Source organism: Salmo salar, chromosome 01, assembly GCF_965601325.2.
Source record: "Salmo salar chromosome 01, fSalSal1, whole genome shotgun sequence".
Taxonomy (NCBI): Eukaryota; Metazoa; Chordata; class Actinopteri; order Salmoniformes; family Salmonidae; genus Salmo; species Salmo salar.
Genome location: NC_138291.1, coordinates 183,632,501 through 183,660,469, shown reverse-complemented (window position 1 = coordinate 183,660,469; position 27,969 = coordinate 183,632,501). Strand labels below are relative to the sequence as shown.

The following is a 27,969-nucleotide window of genomic DNA, read 5'->3' as shown; positions in this document are numbered from 1 at the left end:
CACAATAGGGAAAAAAAGAGTCTATATACAGTGTGTGCAAATGGCATGAGGAGGTAAGACAATAAATAGGCCATAGTAGCGAAGTAATTACAATTTAGCAGATTAACACTGGAGTGATAGATGAGCAGATGATGATGAGCAGATGATGATGGTGTGTGAGTAGTGATACTGGTGTGCAAAAGAGCAGCAAAGTAAATAACAATATGGGGATGAGGTAGGTAGATTGGGTGGGCTAGTTACAGATGGACTATGTACAGCTGCAGCGATCGGTTAGCTGCTCAGATAGCTGATGTTTAAAGTTAGTGAGGGAAATGTGTATATATATATATATAGATATTATGTAGCCTGGTGTCTAGAGATATTATTATATATTATGTAGCCTGGTGTCTAGAGATATATAGATATTATGTAGCCTGGTGTCTAGAGATATATAGATATTATGTAGCCTGGTGTCTAGAGATGTATAGATATTATGTAGCCTGGGGTCTAGAGATATATAGATATTATGTAGACTGGTGTCTAGAGATATATAGATATTATGTAGCCTGGTGTCTAGAGATATATAGATATTATGTAGCCTGGTGTCTAGAGATATATAGATATTATGTAGCCTGGTGTCTAGAGATATATAGATATTATGTAGCCTGGTGTCTAGAGATATATATATAATATGTAGGCTGGTGTCTAGAGATACATCAATCGTTTTGAACAGTTATAACAGCTCTTTATGAACACCAATAGACCACATAATGTGGCTGGACTTTATAACAGACACCACTTCACAGTCACACCAAAGACTCCAGCAAAGGAACCCGATGACTCTGTGCTTGGCAGTCAGCAGAGAGAGTTTGGGGTTAAGGCCCTAGTGTCCTGGCCCGGGGGTGTACTCCTTCAAACTGCCTCTCACTACAGAAACAGGAGATAGACTAGTGTCCTGTCCAGGGGGTGTACTGTACATCAAGCTTCCTCACTACAGAAGCAAGAGGCCCATTCTGGCCCGGACAAGGTTACTTACTTACTGCACAGCTCCTAATACACAGCCATACTGTAGATATTAACATCCATCCATTATGAAAATGTCTTATTTCTGACAGTTGAAGATAGGAAGGAAGGCAGCATGAACCCGTATCAGAGATGTGCAGACGGGGGATAAAAATGGATTGTTAGTGAATACACCTCCCTCAAATTCTCTCCTCCACTCCTCCTCCCACATCCTCTCCTCCTCTCTTCCTCCCACATCCTCTCCTCCTCTCTTCCTCCCATTCTCTCCTCCTCCACCTCTTCTCTTCTCCTCCTCAAATCAAATCAAATGTATTTATATAGCCCTTCGTACATCAGCTGATATCTCAAAGTGCTGTACAGAAACCCAGCCTAAAACCGCAAACAGCAAGCAATGCATGTGAAAGAAACACGGTGGCTAGGAAAAACTCCCTAGGAAAAACTCCCTAGAAAGGCCAAAACCTAGGAAGAAACCTAGAGAGGAACCAGGCTATGAGGGGTGGCCAGTCCTCTTCTGGCTGTGCAGGGTGGATATTATAACAGAACATGGTCAAGATGTTAAAATGTTCATAGATGACCAGCATGGTCAAATAATAATAATCATAGTAGTTGTCGAGGGTGCAACAAGCACGTCCGGTGAACAGGTCAGGGTTCCATAGCCGCAGGCAGAACAGTTGAAACTGGAGCAGCAGCACGGCCAGGTGGACTGGGGACAGCAAGGAGTCATCATGCCAGGTAGTCCTGAGGCATGGTCCTAGGGCTCAGGTCCTCCGAGAGAAAGAAAGAAAGAGAGAAAGAGAGAATTAGAGAGAGCATATTTAAATTCACACAGGACACCGGATAAGACAAGAGAAATACTCCAGATGTAGCCCCCCGACACATAAACTACTGCAGCATAAATACTGGAGGCTGAGACAGGAGGGATCAGAAGACACTGTGGCCCCATCCGATGATACCCCCGGACAGGGCCAAACAGGCAGGATATAACCCCGCCCACTTTGCCAAAGCACAGCCCCCACACCACTAGAGGGATGTCTCCAACCACCAACTTACCGTCCTAAGACAAGGCCGAGTATAGCCCACAAAGATCTCCGCCACGGCACAACCCAAGGGGGGGGTGCCAACCCAGACGCCAATCCTCTCCTCCTCTCCTCCTCTCCTCTTCTGATCCTTTCTTCCTCTCCTCCTCCTCTCCTCCTCTGATCCTTTCTTCCTCTCCTCCTCCTCTGATCCTTTCTTCCTCTCCTCCTCTCCTCCTCTGATCCTTTCTTCCTCTCCTCCTCTTCCTCTCCTCCTCTCCTCCTCTCATTCTCTCCTCCTCTCCTCCTCCCATTCTTTCTTCCTCTCCTCCTCCTCTCCTCCTCTCCTCCTCTGATCCTTTCTTCCTCTCCTCCTCCTCCTCCTCTCCTCCTCTCCTCTCCTCCTCTCCTCATCTCCTCCTCCCATCCTCTCCCCCTCTCATTCTCTTCTCCTCTCATTCGCTCCTCTTCCTGTCCTCCCTTCTTCCCATCCTCCCTTGCATTATGTGATGCACCATACCAAAACATCTCCCTGAAGGATTCAATGGGATTTCCAGCAGGGTGAAACACACCTGCTGGTGCACGAAATCTAAGGAAGTCTCTAGATTTTGCTCGCCTGAAGTAGAGTATATTGTGATAAATTACACGCCACACTACTTGCCAGGAGAGTTTTCAGTTATACTTTTCGTGGCTGTTTATTTACCACCACAGACAGATTCTGGCACTGAGACCGCACTCAGTCAGCTGTATAAGGAAATAAGCAAACAGGAAACCACTCACCCAGAGGCGGCGCTCCTAGTGGCCGGAGACTTTAATGCAGGGAAACTTAAATCAGTTCTACCAAATTTCCATCCACATTTTAAATGTGCAACCAGAGGAAAAATAATTCTAGATCATCTGTACTCCACACACAGAGACGCGTACAAAGCTCTCCCTCGCCCTCCATTTGGTAAATCCGACCACAACTCTATCCTCCTGATTCCTGCTTACAAGCAAAAATGAAAGCAGGAAGCACCAGTGACTCGGGCTATAAAAAAGTGATCAGATGAAGCAGATGCTAAACTACAGGACTGTTTTGTTATCACAGACTGGAACATGTTCCGGGATTCTTCCGATGGCATTGAGGATTACAACACATCAGTCACTGGCTTTATCAATAAGTGCATCGAGGACGTCGTCCCCACAGTGACTGTACGTACATACCCCAACCAGAAGCCATGGATTACAGGCAACATTGGCACTGAGCTAAAGGGTAGAGCTGCCGCTTTCAAGGTACAGGACTCTAACCTGGAAGCTTACAAGAAATCCTGCTATGCCCTGCGACGAACCATCATACAGGCAAAGCATCAATACAGGGCTAAGATTGAATCATACTACACCTGCTCCGACGCTCGTCAGATGTGGCAGGGCTTGCAAACTATTACAGACTACAAAGGAAGCACAGCCGAGAGCTACCCAGTGACACAAGCCTACCAGACAAGCTAAATCACTTCTATGCTCGCTTTGAGGCAAGTAACACTGAGGCATGCATGAGAGCATCAGCTGTTCCGGACAACTGTGTGATCACGCTCTCCGTAGCTGACGTGAGTAAGACCTTTAAACAGGTCAACATACACAAGGCTGCGGGGCCAGACGGATTACCAGGACGTGTGCTCCGGGCATGTGCTAACCAACTGGCAGGTGTCTTCACTGACATTTTCAACATGTCCCTGATTGAGTCTGTAATACCAACATGTTTCAAGCAGACCACCATAGTCCCTGTGCCCAAGAACACAAAGGCAACCTGCCTAAATGACTACAGACCCGTAGCACTCACATCCGTAGCCACGAAGTGCTTTGAAAGGCTGGTCATGGCTCACATTAACACCATTATCCCAGAAACACTAGACCCTCTCCAATTTTCATACAGCCCAAACAGATCCACAGATGATGCAATCTCTATTGCACTCCACACTTCCCTTTCCCACCTCGACCAAAGGAACACCTACCTGAGAATGCTATTCATTGACTACAGCTCAGCGTTCAACACCATAGTGCCCTCAAAGCTCATCACTAAGCTAAGGATCCTGGGACTAAACACCTCCCTCTGCAACTGGATCCTGGACTTCCTGACGGGCCGCCCCCAGGTGGTGAGGGTAGGTAGCAACACATCTGCCACGCTGATCCTCACCACTGGAGTTCCTCATGGGTGCGTGCTGTCCCCTCCTGTACTCCCTGTTCACCCACGACTACATGGCCAGGCACGACTCCAACACCATCATTAAGTTTGCCGATGACACAATAGCGGTAGGTCTGATCACCGACAACGACAAGACCGCCTATAGGGAGGAAGTCAGAGACCTGTGCCAGAATAACAACCTATCCCTCAACGTAACCAAGACTAAGGAGATGATTGTGGACTACAGGAAACGGAGGATCGAGCATACCCCCATTCTCATCGACGGGGCTGTCGTGGAGCAGGTTGAGAGCTTCTAGTTCCTTGGTGTCCACATCAACAACAAACTAGAATGGTCCAAACACACCAAGACAATCGTGAAAAGGGCATGACAAAGCATATTCCCCTTCAGGAAACTAAAAACATTTGGCATGGGTCCTGAGATCCTCAAAAGGTTCTACAGATGCAACATCGAGAGCATCCTGACTGGTTGCATCACTGCCTGGTACGGCAACTACTCGGTCTCCGACCGCAAGGCACTACAGAGGGTAGTGGATACGGCCCAGTACATCACTGGGGCAAAGCTGCCTGCCATCCAGGACCTATACACCAGGCGGTGTCAGAGGAAGGCCATAAAAACTGTCAAAGACCCCAGCCACCCCAGTCATAGACTGTTCTCTCTGCTACTGCACAGCAAGCAGTACCGGAGTGCCAAGTCTAGGACCAAAAGGCTTCTTAACAGCTTTAACCCCAAGCCATAAGACTCCTGAACAGGTAATCAAATGATTACCCGGACTATTTGCATTGTGCCCCCCCCCAACCCCTCTTTTTATGCTGCTGCTACTCTCTGTTTATCATATATACATAGTCACTTTAACTATATATTCATTTACATACTACCTCAATTGGGCCGATCAACCAGTGCTCCCGCCCATTGGCTAACCAGGCTATCTGCATTGTGTCCTGCCACCCGCCAACCCCTCTTTTACGCTACTGTTACTCTCTGTTCATCATATATGCATAGTCACTTTAACCATATCTACATGTACATACTACCTCAATCAGCCTGACTAACCGGTGTCTGTATATAGCCTCTCTACTGTATATAGCCTCTCTACTGTATATAACTTCTCTACTGTTTATAGCCTCTCTACTGTATATAGCCTCTCTACTGTATATAGCCTCTCTACTGTATATAGCCTCTCTACTGTATATAGCCTCTCTACTGTATATAGCCTCTACTGTATATAGCCTCACTACTGTATATAGCCTCTCTACTGTATATAGCCTCTCTACTGTATATAACCTCTCTACTGTATATAACCTCTCTACTGTATATAGCCTCTACTGTATATAGCCTCTCTACTGTATATAACCTCTCTACTGTATGTAGCCTCTCTACTGTATATAGCCTCTCTACTGTATATAGCCTGTCTTTTTACTGTTGTTTTATTTCTTTACCTACCTATTGTTCACCTAATACCTTTTTTGCACTATTGGTTAGAGCCTGTAAGTAAACATTTCACTGTAAGTTCTACACCTGTTGTATTCGGCGCACGTGACAAATAAACTTTGATTTGATTTGACCTATTCAGTATCTAGGAGACATAAGGAATGAATAAATATCTGGACGATGACTCTTAGTGGAGATGTTATAATGAGAAGGAGATAACCCTGAGCCTGCATTTTGTGACAGATCCTCAGCTGTCACATATCTAGGGTGTTGTTACTGCTATGATGGGATAAATGCCACGTCGTATAGCTTGACAGAGAGACAGAGAGAGAGAGAGGGAGACAGAGACAGAGAAAGTGAGAGAGACAGACATTGTCTCCTAAATGGCACCCTTTTCCCTATATAGTGCACTACACCCTATAGGCCCTGGTCAAAAGTAGTCCACAACACCCTATAGGACCTGGTCTAAAGTAGTGCACTAAGTGGGGAAGAAGGGGCCATTTGGGCAGATAGACATTTTAAAGAGCAGACTGAGGGATCACCTAGATATACAAACACAAACTTCTAGATATATTAAATAAATCACCATGACACTCTTGATGTTGTATTGTAGATATGTGGTAGTAGTGGTCTGAGGTAACACACTACATGTATTGTAGATATGTGGTCTGAGGTAACACACTAAATGTGTTGTAGATATGTGGTAGTAGAGTAGTGGTCTGAGGTAACACACTAAATGTATTGTAGATATGTGGTAGTAGTGGTCTGAGTTAACACACTACATGTATTGTAGATATGTGGTCTGAGGTAACACACTAAATGTATTGTAGATATGTGGTCTGAGGTAACACACTACATGTATTGTAGATATGTGGTAGTTGTGGTCTGAGGTAACACACTAAATGTGTTGTAGATATGTGGTAGTAGAGTAGTGGTCTGAGGTAACACACTAAATGTATTGTGAAAAGTGTAATGTCATGTAATTTTTTTAATTGTATATAACTGCTTTCATTTTGCTAGACCCCAGGAAGAGTAGCTGTTGCCTTGGCAGGAACTAATGGGGATCCATAATAAACCCCAGGAAGAGTAGCTGCTGCCTTGGCAGGAACTAATGGGGATCCATAATAAACCCCAGGAAGAGTAGCTGCTACCTTGGCAGGAACTAATGGGGATCCATAATAAACCCCAGGAAGAGTAGCTGCTGCCTTGGCAGGAACTAATGGGGATCCATAATAAACCCCAGGAAGAGTAGCTGCTGCCTTGGCAGGAACTAATGGGGATCCATAATAAACCCCAGGAAGAGTAGCTGCTGCCTTGGCAGGAACTAATGGGGATCCATAATAAACCCCAGGAAGAGTAGCTGCTGCCTTGGCAGGAACTAATGGGGATCCATAATAAACCCCAGGAAGAGTAGCTGCTGCCTTGGCAGGAACTAATGGGGATCCATAATAAACCCCAGGAAGAGTAGCTGCTGCCTTGGCAGGAACTAATGGGGATCCATAATAAACCCCAGGAAGAGTAGCTGCTGCCTTGGCAGGAACTAATGGAGATCCATAATAAACCCCAGGAAGAGTAGCTGCTGCCTTGGCAGGAACTAATGGGGATCCATAATAAACCCCAGGAAGAGTAGCTGCTGCCTTGGCAGGAACTAATGGGGATCCAGAGCCAGTAATTCACCAAATAGGGCATTTGGAACACAATTCAGGCAAAACAGACCATAGTCGACGCAGGCATTAGAAAGCCAGTACACCTGGTCTGTTTCATATGGCTCCGTGAAGCCAGTTCCTTCTGCAGACTGGATGAGATCCTATCATTATAGTATTATGGGAACTGTAGTGATACCTGGAAGTAGTTTGAATCGGTATTATCTGCCAAACATCAAACTAAAATAGAAGTAGCTTTTTTTACTTATAATTTATATTTTGAAATACTCTGTCTCTCTTCGTTGCTTTTACATAAACAGAACAGTTTCAATTCAAGAAAAGTCAGAACAATATTTAATTTAATCTCCATCTCTTTAAAGGTCTAATGCAGACATTTTTAGCTCAATATCAAATCAACAAATAAGTACCTTACAGTGTGTTTTTTTTTCTTCAGTTAAAATGGTCAAAAAGAAACAAAAATAGCTTCTTAGCAAAGAGCAACTTCTCAAGCAATAATTTAGCTGAACTGTCTGGGAGTGGTCTGAGTGAGGACTGGAGAACTGAAAACTAGCTGTTATTGGCAGAGAGGAACTCTCTTTCTTATTGGTCAATTAACTAATTTACCGCCTGGTGTTGTCACCATTCTGGTGGGAAGCTGCTATAGACCACGAAGTGCTAACAGTCAGTATCTGGATAACATGTGTGAAATGCTTGATAATGTCTGTGATATCAACAGAGAGGTATATTTTCTTGGTGATTTAAATATTGACTGGCTTTCATGAAGCTGCCCACTCATGAAAAAGCTTCAAACTGTAACCAGTGCCTGCAACCTGGTTCAGGTTATTAATCAACCTACCAGGGTAGTTACATACAGCACAGGAATGAAATCATCAACATGTATTGATCACATCTTTACTAATGCTGCAGAAATCTGCTCTAAAACGGTATACAAATCCATAGGATGTAGTGATCACAATATAGCAGCCATATCTAGGAAAACCAACGTTCCAAAGGCTGGGCCTAATATCGTGTATAAGAGGTCATACAGTAAGTTTTGTAGTGATTCATATGTTGATGATGTGAAGAATATTTGTCTATCTGTGGTGTGTAATGAGGAGCAACCAGACGCTGTGCTTGACACATTTATGAAACTACTTATCCCAGTTACTAATAAGCACTCATTAAGAAAATGACTGTAAAAGCTGTTAAATCCCCGTGGATTGATGAGGAATTAAACATTGGTTGAGAGGGATGAAAGGAATGGCAAATAAGTCTGGCTGCACAACCGATTGGGAAACGTACTGCAAATTGAGAAATCATGTGACTAAAACTGAATAAAAAGAAGAAGAAACTGTGAAACAAATGTAAATTATATAAAGAATGAAAAAAAGCTTTTAACATTTTGGGAAAAAAGGCAAACTCAGCTCCATCATTCATTGAATCAGATGGCTCATTCATTACAAAACCCACTGATATTACCAACTACTTTAATTATGTTTTTATTGGCAAGATTAGCATATTTAGAAATTACATGTCAGCAATAAATGCAAACACTACACATCCAATAATATCTGACCCAATTATGAAAGACAAGCATTGTAATTTTGAATTCCGTAAAGTCAGTGTGGAAGAGGGGAAGAATGTATTGTTTTCTATCAACAATGACAAGCCACCGGGGTCTGACAATACAGATAGAAAGTTACTGAGGATGATAGTGGATGATGATAGTGGATGATGATAGTGGATGAGGATGATAGTGGATGAGGATAGTGGATTATCAGTCAACCTACCAGGTTATGTTGAAGAAGTAACAAATATTTACTGGTCTGTTATGTGTAATGAGGAGCTTAATGATAATAAAAAGCTTGTAATTTTGAAGTGCGTGTGGAAGAGGGGAAGAATGTATTGTTTTCTATCAACAATGACAAGCCACCGGGGTCTGACAATACAGATAGAAAGTTACTGAGGATGATAGCAGACGGTATTGCCACTTCTATTTGCCATCTTCAGTCTAAGAGAGTGTGTTGCCCTCAGGCCTGGAGGGAAGCTAAAGTCATTCAGCTACCCAAGAATAGTAAAGCCCCTACAGGCCCTAGTTTTGTCACATCTTGATTACTGTTCAGTCGTGTGGTCAGGTGCCACAAAAAAGGACTTAGGATAATTGCAATTGGTTCAGAACAAGGCAGCACGGCTGGCCCTTGAATGTATACAGAGAGCTAATATTAATAATATGCATGTCAATCTCTCCTGGCTGAAAGTGGAGGAGATTGACTTCATCACTATTTGTATTTATGAGAGGTATTGATTGACATGTTGAATGCACAAGGCTGTCTGTCTAAACTACTGGCACACAGCTCAGACACCCATCCATACCCCACAAGACATGCCACCAGAGGTCTGTTTAAACTACTGGTACACAGCTCAGACACCCATCCATACCCCACAAGACATGCCACCAGAGGTCTGTTTAAACTACTGGCACACAGCTCAGACACCCATACATACCCCACAAGACATGCCACCAGAGGTCTCTTCACAGTCCCCAAGTCCAGAACAGACTATGGGAGGAGCACAGTACTACATAGAGCCATGACTACATGGAACTCTATTCCACATCAGGTAACTGATGCAGCAGTAGAATCAGATTTAAAAACAGATACAAATAAACCTTATGGAACAGCGGGGACTGGGAAGAGACACACACACACACACACACACACACACACACACACACACACACACACACACACACACACACACACACACACACACACACACACACACATGGATTTTGTACTGTAGATTTGTGGTAGTGGTGGAGTAGGGGCCTGAGGGCACACAGTCTGTGAATGTATTGTAATTTTTTTTTTTTTTTTTGTATTTCTGCCTTAATTTTGCTGGACTCCAGAATAATATTTGTATTGTATTTATTATGGATTCCCAAGGAGGCAGCTACTCTTCCTGGGGTCTGACAAAATTAAGGCACCTGCTAATGGGGATCCATAATAAATACAAATACAAATACCATGGAAGGCCAAAACTCCATCCCACCAAAACAGGCTGAACTTTCAGGCGGCTTTTTCAAACAGATCTTATACTAAAAGGGAATTATCATAATTTTCACAATTTCAAAGTGTGGAAATATATATAAAACTTAGGAAATCATGTTTTTGACTGCACTGGGCCTTTAAACTGCTTCGTGTTGTTTTGTTGTCCGACAAGAAGCACCATCCGTTATGGTGTGGGCCGTACTGTCTGACAACTCCACCTGAAACACACCAATCAGAGAGAAGCACCAGTCAGCCAATCAGAAAGAAGAGGTAGAACCACAGGAAGTGTGATATTATCGATAAAAAAAAAAGTGATGTTAATAAATGACACAACAACAAACTAACAATACTGAGGATCACTGCTGATGTGGACCACCAGGTCAGTATTAGTAGACGGAGAAAACAAAGCTCCTTTAGGGAAACACTATTACACCGGAAATAACCAATTCTACACCTGTCTGGGAGAAGGAAACAACATGTAGTTTTAACGCTCTGCTCTGCTCTCAGGCTGCTACTCTCATCCCGTCACCACTTCCCCTGACGAACAGCCTGACCACCTGAACCAAAGGTTTTTCATTTATCAAATAATGGGGAAATGTGGGAATTGAGGATTAAAACCAAACAACAGCAAACAATACATATTGAGTGTCACTGAATACGGCAAGGAAAGGAATGCCAATGTTACAACCTAAAGAGAAGAAGAACAGAGAAAGGAAGAACTTCAGAGCTGTTACATTGAGGGAGAGCTCCTTTAAGGGTCCACTGCAGCCATGTCAATCTCAATAACAAAAACAACATCTTCCTTAGTTGTATAGACACTGAGTGGACAAAACATTAGGAACATCTGCTCTTTCCATGACATAGACTGACCAGGTGAATCCAGGTGAAATCTGTGATCCCTTATTAAATCCACTTCAATAAGTGTAGATGAAGGGGAGGAGACGGGTTAAAGAAGGATTTTTAAGCCTTGAGACAATTGAGACATGGATTGTGTCTGTGTGCCATTCAGAGGGTGAAGGGGCAAGACAAAATATTTATGTGCCTTTGAACGGGGTTTGGTAGTAGGTGCCAGGCGCACCGGTTTGTGTCAATAACTGCAACGCTGCTGGGTTTTTCACACTCAACAGTTTCCCAGTGTGTTTCAAGAATGGTCCACCACCCAAAGGACATCCAGCCAACTGTGGGAAGCATTGGAGTCAACATGGGCCAGCATCCCTGAAGTCAACATGGACCAGCATCCCTGGAGTCAACATGGACCAGCATCCCTGGAGTCAACATGGGCCAGCATCCCTGGAGTCAACATGGACCAGCATCCCTGGAGTCAACATGGACCAGCATCCCTGGAGTCAACATGGGCCAGCATCCCTGGAGTCAACATGGACCAGCATCCCTGGAGTCAACATGGGCCAGCATCCCTGGAGTCAACATGGACCAGCATCCCTGGAGTCAACATGGGCCAGCATCCCTGGAGTCAACATGGACCAGCATCCCTGGAGTCAACATGGACCAGCATCCCTGGAGTCAACATGGGCCAGCATCCCTGGAGTCAACATGGACCAGCATCCCTGGAGTCAACATGGACCAGCATCCCTGTGGAACGATTTTGTCACCTTGTACAGTCCATGCCCTGATGAATTGATGCTCCTCTGAGGGCAAAAGTTGGTGCCACTCAGTATTAGGAAGGTGTTCTTAATGTTTTGTACACTCAGTGTGAGACCAGTTCCACAGTCAAACCAGCTATGGTTTTGTTTTTCCTACAGTTCTGTATGGTGTGGACATCTCAGCAGTCTATAACTCATTGTAATGGAAAACTAGGAGTCATGGTTGAACATCACTCAAAGAGACACATTGCTATTATTCTTACATCTGTTTACATTCTCTCTCTGTTTTGTGTGAATTCACTGGGGACAAGCAATTCATTTTGCTTTTACTAAATGTCATCTAAATATACAATAAAGAAACTTAAAATGGAAAATGAAATGGTTATTTAATGTTGAACAACCTCCCACCAGTTCGAAAAGCAACAGATTGATAATTCGACCTTCAGATAGGATGTTGTTACTCGTCCTTTCAAAGCTTCAAAGGAAGAACTGATTAAAGAAAGAAAGCACTAGGAACGAGTTGTGTCATTAGTTAAGAGCTGTGTCTATGAGAGAGCTGTGTCTTTATGAAAGAGCTGTGTCTATGAGAGAGCTGTGTCTTTATGAGAGAGCTGTGTCTTTATGAGAGAGCTGTGTCTATGAGAGAGCTGTGTCTATGAGAGAGCTGTGTCTTTATGAGAGAGTTGTGTCATTAGTTAAGAGCTGTGTCTATGAGAGAGCTGTGTCTTTATGAGAGAGCTGTGTCTTTATGAAAGAGCTGTGTCTTTATGAGAGAGCTGTGTCTTTATGAAAGAGCTGTGTCTATGAGAGAGCTGTGTCTATGAGAGAGCTGTGTCTTTATGAAAGAGCTGTGTCTATGAGAGAGCTGTGTCTTTATGAGAGAGCTGTGTCTTTATGAAAGAGCTGTGTCTTCTTGAGAGAGCTGTGTCTTTATGTGAGAGCTGTGTCTTCATGAGAGAGCTGTGTCTTCTTGAGAGAGCTGTGTCTTTATGTGAGAGCTGTGTCTTCATGAGAGAGCTGTGTCTTCTTGAGAGAGCTGTGTCTTTATGAGAGAGCTGTGTCTTTATGAGAGAGCTGTGTCTTCGTGAGAGAGCTGTGTCTTTATGAGAGAGCTGTGTCTATGAGAGAGCTGTGTCTTTATGAGAGAGCTGTGTCTTTATGAGAGAGCTGTGTCTTTATGAGAGAGTTGGGTCTTTATGAGAGAGCTGTATCTTCATGAGAGAGCTGTGTCTTCATGAGAGAGCTGTGTATTTATGAGAGTTGGGTCTTTATGAGATAGCTGTGTCTATGAGAGAGCTGTGTCTATGAGAGAGCTGTGTCCATGAGAGAGCTGTGTCTTTATGAGAGAGTTGGGTCTTTTTGAGAGAGCTGTGTCTTTATGAGAGAGCTGTGTCCATGAGAGAGCTGTGTCTTCATGAGAGAGCTGTGTCTTTATGAGAGAGTTGTGTCTTTATGAGAGAGCTGCATCTTTATGTGAGAGCTGTGTCTTTATGAGAGAGCTGTGTCTTCATGAGAGAGCTGTGTCTTTATGAGAGAGCTGTGTCTTTATGAGAGAGCTGTGTCTATGAGAGATCTGTGTCTATGAGAGAGCTGTGTCTTCATGAGAGAGCTGTGTCTTCATGAGAGAGCTGTGTCTTTATGAGAGAGCTGTGTCTTTATGAGAGAGCTGTGTCTTCATGAGAGAGCTGTGTCTTCATGAGAGAGCTGTGTCTTTATGAGAGAGCTGTGTCTTCATGAGAGAGCTGTGTCTATGAGAGAGCTGTGTCTTCATGAGAGAGCTGTGTCTTTGAGAGAGCTGTGTCTATGAGAGAGCTGTGTCTATGAGAGAGCTTTTCATCCTGGTTGGGCTAGGCGTCCCGCTAGTGGGACATATTCTAGGTGAAACTGGATGGCGTGCAATTCAAATAAATAATCATTCAAATTCTGGATATTAAACATTTAGGTACATAGTGTCTTATATCAATTGAAAGCTTACATTCTTGTTAATCTATCTGCACTGTCCGATTTACAGTAGCCATTACAGCGATAGCATGCCATGTGATTGTTTGAGGATGGCGCCCAAATTCTCCATCAGTACAGGTTTCATAAATTCACAAATAGCGATTAAATATGTGAGGTGATGTAGGGAGAGGAGATGTGTGGAGAGGAGATGGGTGGAGAGGAGATGGGTGGAGATGTGGGGTGGGGAGATTTGGGGAGCTGTGCGGTGGGGAGATGTGGGGAGGGGAGATGTGGGGTGGGGAGATTTGGGGAGGGGAGATGTAGGGAGATGAGGGGAGATGTGGGGAGATGAGGGGAGATGTGGGGAGGGGCGATGTGGGGAGATGAGGGGAGATGTGGGGAGATGAGGGGAGGGGAGATGAGGGGAGGGGAGATGTGGGGAGGGGAGATGTAGGGAGGGGAGATGTGGGGAGGGGAGATGTGGGGAGATGTGGGGAGATGTGGGGTGATGAGGGGAGATGTGGGGAGGGGAGATGTGGGGAGATGTGGGGAGATGAGGGGAGATGTGGGGTGATGTGGGGAGGGGAGATGTGGGGAGGGGAGATGTGGGGTGATGAGGGGAGATGTGGGGTGATGTGGGGAGGGGAGATGTGGGGAGGGGAGATGTGGGGAGATGAGGGGAGATGTGGGGAGATGAGGGGAGATGTGGGGAGGGGAGATGTGGGGAGATGAGGGGAGATGTGGGGAGATGAGGGGAGATGTGGGGAGATGTGGGGAGATGTGGGGAGGGGAGATGTGGGGAGATGTGGGGAGGGGAGATGTGGGGAGATGTGGGGAGGGGAGATGTGGGGAGATGTGGGGAGGGGAGATGTGGGGAGCGGAGACGTGGGGAGATGTGGGGAGGGGAGATGAGGGGTGGGGAGGGGAGATGAGGGGAGATGTGGGGAGATGTGGGGAGATGTGGGGAGGGGAGATGAGGGGAGATGTGGGGAGATGTGGGGAGGGGAGATGTGGGGAGATGTGGGGAGGGGAGATGTGGGGAGGGGAGATGTGGGGAGATGAGGGGAGATGAGGGGAGATGTGGGGAGATGAGGGGAGATGAGGGGAGATGAGGGGAGGGGAGATGTGGGGAGGGGAGATGTGGGGAGATGTGGGGTGATGAGGGGAGATGTGGGGTGATGTGGGGAGGGGAGATGTGGGGAGATGGGTGGAGATGTGGGGTGGGGAGATGTGGGGTGGGGAGGGGAGATGAGGGGAGATGTGGGGAGATGTGGGGAGGGGAGATGAGGGGAGATGAGGGGAGATGAGGGGAGATGTGGGGAGATGTGGGGAGGGGAGATGTGGGGAGATGTGGGGAGATGAGGGTAGATGTGGGGAGGGGAGATGTGGGGTGATGTAGGGAGGGGAGATGTGGGGAGGGGATATGAGGGGAGATGTGGGGTGATGTAGGGAGGGGAGATGTGGGGAGATGTGGGGAGATGTGGGGAGGGGAGATGTGGGGAGATGTGGGGTGATGTGGGGACATGAGGGGAGATGTGGGGAGGGGAGATGTGGGGTGATGAGGGGTGATGAGGGGAGATGTGGGGAGGGGAGATGTGGGGAGATGTGGGGTGATGTGGGGTGATGAGGGGAGATGTGGGGAGGGGAGATGTGGGGAGATGATTGGAGGGGATATGTGGGGAGGGGAGATGTGGGGAGATGTGGGGAGATGTGGGTTGATGAGGGGAGATGTGGGGAGGGGAGATGTGGGGAGGGGAGATGTGGGGAGATGTGGGGTGATGAGGGGAGATGTGGGGAGGGGAGATGTGGGGAGATGTGGGGTGATGAGGGGAGATGTGGGGAGGGGAGATGTGGGGAGATGTGGGGAGGGGAGACGTGGGGAGATGTGGGGTGGTCATCCTTCCTGCCTCTGATCTGGCGGAATCACTATACACCATTTTTATTTAAATTTTTAAATTTTTTATTCAACCTTTTTTAAATAGGCAAGTCAGTTAAGAACGAATTAGTATTTACAGTGACGGCCGTCCCATGCCAAATCCGGACAACACTGGGTCAATCTTACTTTTACTTTTGATACTTCAGTGTATTTAAAACCAAATACGTTTAGAGTATTACTGAAGTTATATTTTACTGGGTGACTTTCACTTTTACTTGACTCATTTTCTAGTAAGTTATCTTTACTTTTACTCAGTATGACAACTGGGTCATTTTTCTACCACTGCCTACAGGCTGCCTGCTGGCCCTTTAAGAGCTGCTGCTGCCTCGCCCTGCCTGGGGATGGCCCTCCCACAGATTAGCTGAACAATGCATGGGAAGGAGGACGGACAAACAGGGACTGAGAGAGAGGAGAGAGAGAGAGAGAGAGAGAGAGAGAGAGAGAGAGAGAGAGAGGGGAGAGAGAGAGAGACATTAGTATCTATTTCACTTGCTTTGGCAATGTAAACATATTTTTCCCATGCCAATAAAGCCCCTTAAATTTTAATTGAATTGAGAGAGAGAGAGCGCGAGAGAAGCAGAGAGAGTTAGATTGAGTGAGCAAGGCAAAGAGGGGAGATAGAGGCAGAGAGATAGTGACAGAGAGAGAGAGAGAGAGAGAGAGAGAGAGAGAGAGAGAGTGAGAAGCAGAGCAAGAGTGATAGTAAAAGGAAACAGAGACGGGGAAAGCCTCTCCTTCAGCTCTGAGGCGCTAACCGTCTCCCTCCAGACTGACCCAGCAGGACTCTGACATGCTCCTCTGTGTCTCTGTCTCCAGATGGCCAACACGGTAACGCTGCTGTGCTGTGTGGTGCTAGCTGCCGTGGTGGCGTACGCGCAGAGACGCAACCAGACAGGTAAGAACCAACACACTCCTACTACATCTATCTATCTATCTATCTATCTATCTATCTATCTATCTATCTATCTATCTATCTATCTATCTATCTATCTATCTATCTATCTATCTATCTATCTATCTATCTATCTATCTATCTATCTACCCATCTATACCACTGCTTTTACCCTACCTGTCTGTCTATTGATGAGATATATATTATATAACAACCATGTTGCATATGGACTCGTTATTGTTGTTGTTGATGTTGTCAGCGTTGTTGTTGTCAGTGTTGTTGTTGTTGTCAGTGTTGTTGTCAGCGTTGTTGTTGTCAGTGTTGTTGTTGTTGTCAGTGTTGTTGTTGTTGTCAGTGTTGTTGTCAGTGTTGTTGTCAGTGGTGTTGTTGTTGTCAGTGTTGTTGTTGTTGTCAGTGTTGTTGTCAGTGTTGTTGTCAGTGTTGTTGTTGTCAGTGTTGTTGTCAGTGTTGTTGTTGTTGTCAGTGTTGTTGTCAGTGTTGTTGTCAGTGTTGTTGTCAGTGTTGTTGTTGTTGTCAGTGTTGTTGTCAGTGTTGTTGTCAGTGTTGTTGTTGTTGTCAGTGTTGTTGTCAGTGTTGTTGTCAGTGTTGTTGTTGTTGTCAGTGTTGTTGTTGTCAGTGTTGTTATCAGTGTTGTTGTCAGTGTTGTTGTTGCTGTCAGTGTTGCTGTTTGTCAGTGTTGTTGTTGTTGTCAGTGTTGTTGTTGTTAGTGTTGTTCTTCTTGTCAGCGTCATTCTTGTTGATTGTTGTTGGCAGCATTGTTGTTGTTGATGTTGTCAGTATTGTTGTTGTTGACAGTGTTGTTGTTGTTGACAGTGTTGTTGTTGTCAGCGTCATTGTTGTTGTTGTTGTCAGCATTGTTGTTGTTGATGTTGTCAGTGTTGTTGTTGTCCCTTCTCTTTGGTTCTGTCCTTCGGTCTCCATTTGGATCAGAACATAGTGTATTGTGTTCTCAGAGCTCAGAGCCTGCTCTCTCTGTCACCTGACCTCAGAGGCCCTCCTCTCTCCCCTCCTCCATTCCTCTCTCCCCTCCTCTCTCCCCTCCTCCATTCCTCTCTCCCCTCCTCTCTCCCCTCCTCCATTCCTCTCTCCCCTCCTCTCTCCCCTCCTCCATTCCTCTCTCCTCCCTCCTCTCTCCCCTCTGAGCAGCAGAGGACTGTCTCCTCTGTCACGAGTAAATGCTAGTAAAACTAAATGCATGCTTTTCAACCGTTCGCTGCCTCCACCCGCCCGCCCGCCCGACCAGCATCACTACTCTGGACGGTTCTGACTTAGAATATGTGGACAACTACAAATACCTGGGTGTCTGGCTAGACTGTAAACTCTCCTTCCAGACTCATATTAAACATCTCCGATCCAAAATTAAATCTAGAATCAGCTTTTTATTTCGCAACAAAGCCTCCTTCACTCACGTCACCAAACTTACCTTAGTAAAACTGACTATCTTACCGATCCTCGACTTCGGCGATGCCATTTACAAAATAGCCTCCAACACTTTACTCAGCAAACTGGATGCAGTCTATCACAGTGGCATCCGTTTTGTCACCAAAGCACCATATACCACCCACCACTGCGACCTGAACAGTTGTGGCCAAACGTTTTGAGAATGACACACATATTAATTTCCACAAAGTTTGCTGCTTCAGTTTCTTTAGATATTTTTGTCAGATGTTGCTATGCAATACTGAGGTATAATTACAAGCATTTCATAAGTGTCAAAGGCTTTTATTGACAATTACATGAATTTGATGCAAAGAGTCAATATTTTCGGTGTTGACCCTTCTTTTTCAAGACCTCTGCAATCCACCCTGGCATGCTGTCAATTAACTTCTGGGCCACATCCTGACTGATGGCAGCCCACTCTTGCATAATCAATGCTTGGAGTTTGTCAGACTTTGTGGGTTTTTGTTTGTCCACACGCCTCTTGAGGATTGACCACAAGTTCTCAATGGGATTAAGGTCTGAGGAGTTTCCTGGCCATGGACCCAAAATATCGATGTTTTGTTCCCTGAGCCACTTAGTTATCACTTTTGCCTTATGGCAAGGTGCTCCATCATGCTGGAAAAGGCATTGTTCGTCACCAAACTGTTCCTGGATGGTTGGGAGAAGTTGCTCTCGGAGGATGTGTTGGTACCATTCTTTATTCATGGCTGTGTTCTTAGGCACAATTGTGAGTGAGCCCACTCCCTTGGCTGAGAAGCAACCCCACACATGAATGGTCTCAGGATGCTTTACTGTTGGCATGACACACGGGATTGATGGTAGCGCTCACCTTGTCTTCTCCAGACAAGCTTTTTTACGGATGCCGCAAACAATCGTAAAAGGGGATTCGTCAGAGAAAATTACTTTACCCCAGTCCTCAGCAGTCCAATCCCTGTACCTTTTGCAGAATATCAGTCTGTCCCTGATGTTTTTCCTGGAGAGAAGTAGCTTCTCTGCTGCCCTTCTTGACACCAGGCCATCCTCCAGAAGTCTTCGCCTCACTGTGCGTGCAAATGCACTCACACCTGCCTGCTGCCATTCCTGAGCAAGCTCTGTACTGGTGGTGCCCCGATCCCGCAGCTGAATCAACTCTGGGAGATGGTCCTGGCGCTTGTTGGACTTTCTTGGGTGCCCTGAAGCCTTCTTCACAACAATTGAACCACTCTCCTTGAAGTTCTTGATGATCCGATAAATGGTTGATTTAGGTGCAATCTTATTGGCAGCAATATCCTTGCCTGTGAAGCCATTTTTGTGCAAAGCAATGATGATGGCACGTGTTTCCTTGCAGGTAACCATGAATGACAGAAGAAGAACAATGATTCCAAGCACCCCCCTCCTTTTGAAGCTTCCAGTCTGTTATTCGAACTCAATCAGCATGACAGATGATCTCCAGCCTTGTCCTCGTAAACACTCACACCTGTGTTAACGATAGAATCACTGACATGATGTCAGCTGGTCCTTTTGTGGCAGGGCTGAAATGCAGTGGAAATGTTTTTGGGGGGATTCAGTTAACCTCTTACATCTAGACGTTCCGCTAGCGGAACACCTGCTCCAATATCCAAAGATGGGCGTGGCGCGAAATACAAATTCCTCTAAAATCCGAAAGCTTCAATTTTTCAAACATATGACTATTTTACAGCATTTTAAAGACAAGACTCTCGTTAATCTAACCACACTATCCGATTTCAAAAAGGCTTTACAGCGAAAGCAAAACATTAGATTATGTCAGCAGAGTACCCAGCCAGAAATAATCAGACACCCATTTTTCAAGCTAGCATATAATGTCACAAAAAACAAAACCACAGCTAAATGCAGCACTAACCTTTGATGATCTTCATCAGATGACAACCCTAGGACATTATGTTATACAATGCATGCATGTTTTGTTCAATCAAGTTCATATTTATATCAAAAACCAGCTTTTTTACATTAGCATGTGACGTTCAGAACTAGCATACCCCCCGCAAACATCCGGTGAATTTACTAAATTACTCACGATAAACGTTCACAAAAAACATAACAATTATTTTAAGAATTATAGATACAGAACTCCTCTATGCACTCGATATGTCCGATTTTAAAATAGCTTTTCGGTGAAAGCACATTTTGCAATATTCTCAGTAGATAGCCCAGCCATCACGGCTAGCCATTTAGACACCGACCAAGTTTAGCCCTGATCAAACTCCGATTTACTATTACAAAAGTTTGATTACCTTTGTTGTCTTCGTCAGAATGCACTCCCAGGACTGCTACTTCAATAACAAATGTTGGTTTGGTCCAAAATAATCCATCGTTATATCCAAATAGCGGCGTTTTGTTCGTGCGTTCCAGACACTATCCGAATGGTAAATCAGGGTCGCGAGCATGGCGCAATTCGTGACAAAAGATTTCTAAATATTCCATTACCGTACTTTGAAGCATGTCAACCGCTGTTTAAAATCAATTTTTATGCCATTTTTCTCGTAAAAAAGCGATAATATTCCGACCGGGAATCTCCATTTAGCTAAACAGAGGAAAGAAAACAAAGCTTTCGGTCGACGCGGGCACGAGCCTGATTCTCACAGTACTGTAACCAGCCACTACCCAAACGCGCTACTTTGTTTCAGCCAGAGCCTGCAAAGCCACGATTCAGCATTTTGCCGCCTTCTGAGAGTCCATGTGAGCCGTAGAAAGTGTCACGTAAGAGCAGAGAACCCCTGTAATTGATAGAGATAATCAACAAGGCCAAGAAATGGTCAGACAGGGTACTTCCTGTACAGAATCTTCTCAGGTTTTGGCCTGCCAAATGAGTTCTGTTATACTCACAGACACCATTCAAACAGTTTTAGAAACTTTGGAGTGTTTTCTATCCAAAGCTAATAATTATATGCATATTCTAGTTTCTGGGCAGGAGTACTAATCAGATTAAATCGGGTACGTTTCTTATCCGTCCGCGAAAATACTGCCCCCTAGCCATAACAGGTTAATTTGCATGGCAAAAATGGACTTTGCAATTCATCTGATCACTCTTCATTACATTCTGGAGTATTTGAAAATTGCCATCATACAAACTGAGGCAGCAGACTTTGTGAAAATTAATATTTGTGTCATTCTCAAAACTTTTGGCCACGACTGTATGCTGTAGTCCGCTGGCCCTCGCGACATATTCGCCTTATCTCAGCTCACTGGTCATGATAACAACACCCACCCGTAGCACACGTTCCAGCAGGTATATCTCACTGGTCATCCCCAAAGCCAACACCTCCTTTGGCCGCCTTTCCTTCCAGTTCTCTGCTGCCAATGACTGGAACGAATTGCAAAAATCGCTGAAGCTGGAAACTTATATTTCCCTCACTAACTTTAAACATCAGCTATTCGAGCAGCTAACCAAACGCTGCAGTTGTACATAGCCGATCTGTAAATAGCCCACCTAATCTACCTACCTCATCCCCATATTGTTTTGATTTACTCTGCTGCTCTTTTGCACACCAGTATTTCTACTTGCACATCATCATCTGCACATCTATCACTCCAGTGTTCATTTGCTAAATTGTAATTACTTGCTACTATGGCCTATTTATTGTCTTACCTCCTCACGCCGTTTGCACACACTGTATATAGACTTTCTTTTTCCTATTGTGTTATTGACTGTACGCTTGCTTATTCCACGTGTAACTCTGTGTTTTTGATTGTGTTGCACTGCTTTGCTTTATCTTGACCAGGTCGCAGTTGTAAATGAGAACTTGTTCTCAACTAGCCTATCAGGTTAAATCAAGGTGAAATAAAAATAAAATAAAAACAAGGTCAAACACAGATATAGGATGAGAGGAGTAGCAAGGGATGGAGGGTGGAAGGGAGAGCTTAGATTGCTAGGGTGCTTCTGAGCACTCCAGGCTAGGAGTGTGTGTGTGTCTGTCTGTCTCTGTGTTGGCAGCTAACTAGAGGTAACACCGTGACAAACAGATGGTGCTACTGTACAGATTGTCACTTGTCTCTGTGTTTGCAGCTAAGTAGAGGTAACACCGTGACAAACAGATGGTGCTACTGTACAGATTGTCACCTGTCTCTGTGTTGACAGCTGTCCATCATTCCTTCAATTCTGACCAGTTCCCCAGTCCCTGCCAATGAAAAACATCCCCACAGCATGATGCTGCCGCCACCACCATGCTTCACTGTGGGGATGCTGTTCTCGGGGTGATGAGATGTGTTGGGTTTGCGCAAGACGTAGCGTTATCCTTGATGGCCAAAAATCTACATTTTTGTCTCATCTGACCAGAGTACCTTCTTCCATATGGTTGGGGAGTCTCCCACATACCTATTGGTGAATACCAAATGTGTTTGCTTATTTTTAACTTTAAGCAATGGCTTTTTTCTGGCCACTCTTCCGTAAAGCCCAGCTCTGTGGAGTTTACGGCTTAAAGGGGTCCTATGGACAGATAATCCAATATCTGCTGTGGAGCTTTGCAGCTCCTTCAGGGTTATCTTTGGTCTCTTTGTTGCCGCTCTGATTAATGCCCTCCTTGCCTGGTCTGTGAGTTTTGGTGGGCGGCCCTCTCTTGGCAGGTTTGTTGTGGTGCCATATTCTTTCCATTTTTTAATAATGAATGTAATGGTGCTCCGTGGGATGTTCAAAGTTTCTGATATTTTTTTATAACCCAACCCTGTTCTGTAATTCTTCACAACTTTGTCCCTGACCTGTTTGGAGAGCTCCTTGGTCTTCATGGTGTCGCTTGCTTGGTGGTGCCCCTTGCTTAGTGGTGTTGCAGACTCTGGGGCCTTTCAGAACAGGTGTATATATACTGAGATCATGTGACAGATCATGTGACACTTTGATTGCACACAGGTGGACTTTATTAAACTAATTGTGTGACTTCTGAAGGTAATTGGTTGCACCGGATCTTATTTAGGGGCTTCATAGAAATGGGGGTGAAAACATATGCACGTACCACATTTCCGTTTTATTTTACTTCTAATTTTATGAAACAAGTTCTTTTTTTCATTTCACTTCACCAGTTTGGACTATTTTGTGTATGTCCAGTACATGAAATCCAAATAAAAATCAATTTAAATTGCAGGTTGTTTTGCAACAAAATAGGAAAAAATGCCAAGGGGGATGAATACTTTTGCAAGACACTGTATTTCTGTGATTGTGTCTGCAACAGTCAGTCAGTCAGTTAGTCAAACAGTCGGCCTCTATTTCTGTTATTGTAATATTCAATCAGCCAGTCTGCCTCTATTTCTGTGATTGTAACATTCAATCAGCCAGTCTGCCTCTATTTCTGTGATTGTAACATTCAATCGGTCAGTCTGCCTCTATTTCTGTGTCTGTAACAGCCAGTCAACCAGTCAGCCAGTCATCCAGTCGGCCTCTTGTTCTGTGATTGTAAAATGCAACAAAATAGTAAAACGCCAAGGGGGATGATACTTACACAGTAACTAGAGGTAACACAGTGACAGACAGATGGTGCTGCTGTACAGATTGTCACATGTCTCTGTTTTGGCAGCTAACTAGAAAAATGTCCTTGTTTTTGAAAGAAAAGCAAATATTTTGTCCATTAAAATAAGGGTTTTCTAATGATCAATTAGCATTTTAAAATGATAAACTTGAATTAGCTAACACAACGTGCCATTGGAACACAGGAGTGATGGTTGCTGATAATGGGACTCTGTACGCCTATGTAGATATTCCATAAAAAATATGCCATTTCCAGCTACAATAGTAATTTACAACATTAGTCTACACTGTATTTCTGATCAATTTTATGTTATTTTAATGGCCCAAAATGTTTGCTTTTCTTTCAAAACAAGGACATTTCTAGGTGACCCCAAACTTTGAATGGTAGTGTATGTATTCTCTCTCTCTCGCTCTCTCTTCTCTCTCTCTCTCTCTTCTCTTCTCTCTTCTCTTCTCTCTTCTCTTCTCTTCTCTTCTCTCTCTCTATCTTCTCTCTTTCTCTTCTCTCTCTCTCTCGCTTTGTAAACAACAGGTTTAGACTAACTGTCTGGTATAGAGGTCCTGGTTAGCAGGGAGCTCGGCCCCAGTGTAGACACTACCCTCTGTAGCGCCTTACAGTCGCATGCTGAAAGTTGCCATACCAGCCGGTGTTGCAGCCAGTCAAGATGATCTCAATGGTGAAGCTGTAGAACGTTTTGAGAATCTGAGCGCCCATGACGATTATTTTCAGCCTCCTAAGGGGGAAGAGGCGTTGTTGTGCCCTCTACACGTCTGTTGGTGTGTTTGGACCATGATAATTCCTGTGATGTGGACAACAAAGAACATAAAGCTCTCGACACGCTCCACTACAGCCACTTTGATGTGAATGGGGCGTGCTTGGCCCTCCGTATCCTGTCGTCCACGATCAGCTCCTTTGTCTTGCTGATATTCAGGGAGAGGTTGTTGTCCTTGTAACACACTGCCAGGTCTCTGACTCTTGTCGTCAGCAAACTTGATGATGGTTTTGGTTCGTGACCACGCAGTCCTGGGTGAACAGGGATTAACCTCTATGGGCTAGGTGGGACGCAAGCGCAAGCATTCTTAACCTCTTGGGGCTAGGTGGGACGCTAGCGTGCCACCCGTGGTGCACTCCATCAACAGCAGGTGCATTTCAAGAGCGGCAAATTTGAATCCAAATAAATGTCAAAATTCAAATTTTTCAAAAATACAACTATTTTACACCATTTGAAAGATAAACATCTCCTTAATCTAACCACGTTTTACGATTTCAAAAAGGTTTTACGGCGAAAGCATAAATTTAGAGTATGTTAGGACAGTACATTTACAAGAGTTGTGTGTAATGTTTTGTCAAGTCAAAGACAGGGTCACCAAAACCATAAAACCAGCTAAAATTATGCACTAACCTTTTACAATCTCCATCAGATGACACTTCTAGGACATTATGTTAGACAATGCATGCATTTTTAGTTCTATCAAGTTCATATTTATATCCAAAAACAGCGTTTTACTATGGCATTGATGTTGAGGAAATCGTTTCCCTCCAATAACCGGCAGTCAAGTCAGCGTCACAAATTAAATAATTAAAATTAGAAAACATTGGTAAAATATTATATTGTCATTTAAAGAATTATAGATTTACATCTCTTGAACGCAATCAACTTGCCAGATTTAAAAATAACCTTACTGGGAAATCACACTTTGCAATAATCTGAGCACTGCGCCCAGAAAAATACGCTTTGCGATACAGACTAGACGTCATGTTGGGGAGATCTAAAATCGAAAATACTATGTAAATAATCCATTACCTTTGATTCTCTTCATCAGATGTCACTTCCAGGTATCACAGGTCCATAACGAATGTAGTTTTGTTCAAAAAAGCTCATCATTTATGTCCAAAAATCTCCGTCTCGTTAGCACATGATGTAAGCCAGCCGGACTTCTCGTCATGAACGAGGGGAAAAAATATATTTCCGTTCGTTCAAACATGTCAAACGTTGTATAGCATAAATCATTAGGGCCTTTTTTAACCAGAACATGAATAATATTCAAGGTGGACGAATGCATACTCTTTTATAACGTATTGGAACGAGGGTACCCAACATGAACTCGCGCGCCAGGTGTCTAATGGGACATCATCGTTCCATGGCTCTTGTTCAGTCAGATCTCCCTCCAGAAGACTCAAAACACTTTGTAAAGGCTGGTGACATCTAGTGGAAGCAATAGGAAGTGCCAAAATATTCCTAAGCCCCTGTGTTTTTCAATGGGATAGGTTTAAAGTCAATACAACACATAAGGTATCCACTTCCTGTCAGAAAATGTCTCAGGGTTTTGCCTGCCAAATGAGTTCTGTTATACTCACAGACACCATTCAAACAGTTTTAGAAACTTTAGAGTGTTTTCTATCCATATATAATAAGTATATGCATATTCTAGGTACTGGGTAGGATTAGTAACCAGATTAAATCGGGTACATTTTTTTTATCCAGACGTGCAAATGCTGCCCCCTAGACCCAACAGGTTAATTATGCTCTGAGTTCATTCTCCGAAGTTGTTCTCTTGAGTATGTTCTTATCAGCTAGCTATATGTGAATCACATTAATCTAGCTAGCAAGCTAGTTTTTCAAGAAAAGAAAAACACCTAAATCTAGTGTTGGTTTGCAAGATAGACGGCCAACATTAGCAACACATTATTAGTGGGTAGCTATCTAGCTACCAATTCGTCATCAGTTAACCTGCGATCTATGACACTGTGCTGGGTATTGTAGGACGGTAAACATGCCAAAATGAACACAGTATGTATTTATTAACTTATCAAGATAAACTATTGTAGTCAGGCAGTATATGAGATGTGAATGTGCACTCGCTTCAGGTCAAAATCAGCGCCATTGTTTTCAATACCTTTTACATAATTTTTTACGTGTTTGCATTACACTACGTCAACAATCCTGGGATGCTTCGAAATGTGCACAAATGAGATACGCATCTGAGAACTTTCCTCTGTGCACCATTTCACTTTAATTTGGACCAGGGGCAGAGTTTTAATGGGTGCCATGGGTGCTGAGCCAATGAGAGGGACCCCAAGAAAATGTGAATACAGTACCAGTCAAAAGTTTGGACACACCTACTCATTTAAGGGTTTTTCTTTATTTTTTACTATTTTCTACATTATAGAATAATAGTGAAGGCATCAAATCTATGAAATCATGTAGTAATCGAAAAAGTGTTAAACAAATCAAAAGTAGCAACCCTTTGCCTTGATGACAGCTTTGCACACCTTTGGCTTTCTCTCAACCAGCTTCATGAGGAATGCTTTTGCAACAGTTATGTAGGAGTTCCCACTTATGCTGAGCAGTTGTTGGCTGCTTTTCCTTCGCTCTGCGGTCCAACTCATCCCAAACCATCTCAATTGGGTTGAGGCCAGGTGACATGTCATCTGATGCAGAAATCCATCACTCTTCTTGGTCAAATAGCCCTTACACAGCCTGGAGGTGTGTTGGGTCATTGTCCTGTTGAAAAACAAATGATAGTCCCACTAAGCCCAAACCAGATGGGATGGCGTATCGCTGCAGAATGCTGTGGTAGCCATGCTGGTTAAGTGTGCCTTCAATTCTAAATAAATCATAGACAGTGTCACCAGGAAAGCACCCACACACATTCATACCTCCTCCTCCTGCTTCACGGTGGGAACCACACATGCAGAGATCATCTGTTCACCTGCTCTGCATTTCACAAAGACACGACAGTTGGAACCAAAAACATTATTTGGACTAATCAGACCAAAAGACTGATTTTCATTCTAATGTCCTTTGTTCTTGTTTCTTGGCCAAAGCAAGTCTCTTCTTCTATCAGTATAACTCTAACCCTTCTATCAGTAGAACTCTAACCCTTCTATCAGTAGAACTCTAACCCTTCTATCAGTAGAACTCTAACCCTTCTATTAGTAGAACTTTAACCCTTCTATCAGTAGAACTCTAACCCTTCTATCAGTAGAACTCTAACCTATAGTATAACTCTAACCCAACTATCAGTAGAACTCTAACCCTTCTATCAGTAGAACTCTAACCCTTCTATCAATAGAACTCTAACCCTTCTATTAGTAGAACTTTAACCCTTCTATCAGTAGAACTCTAACCCTTCTATCAGTAGAACTCTAACCTATAGTATAACTCTAACCCAACTATCAGTAGAACTCTAACCCTTCTATCAGTAGAACTCTAACCCTTCTATCAGTAGAACTCTAACCCTTCTATCAGTAGAACTCTAACCCTTCTATCAGTAGAACTCTAACCCTTCTATCAGGAGAACTCTAACCCTTCTATCAGTATAACTCTAACCCTTCTATCAGT

The 27,969-nt window shown here is 44.1% G+C and overlaps 1 protein-coding gene across 2 annotated transcripts in view; it reads left to right on the top strand.

The window, feature by feature from the left end:
- Positions 1 to 27,969, top strand: part of LOC106572571 (ciliary neurotrophic factor receptor subunit alpha) — a 329,676-nt gene that overhangs the window by 111,354 nt on the left and 190,353 nt on the right. For both annotated transcript variants that reach the window (XM_045694243.2, XM_082957103.1), the window contains one exon: positions 16,614 to 16,692. In XM_045694243.2, the coding sequence (XP_045550199.2) occupies positions 16,614 to 16,692 (79 nt within the window). The remainder of the gene's footprint in view (positions 1 to 16,613; positions 16,693 to 27,969) is intronic.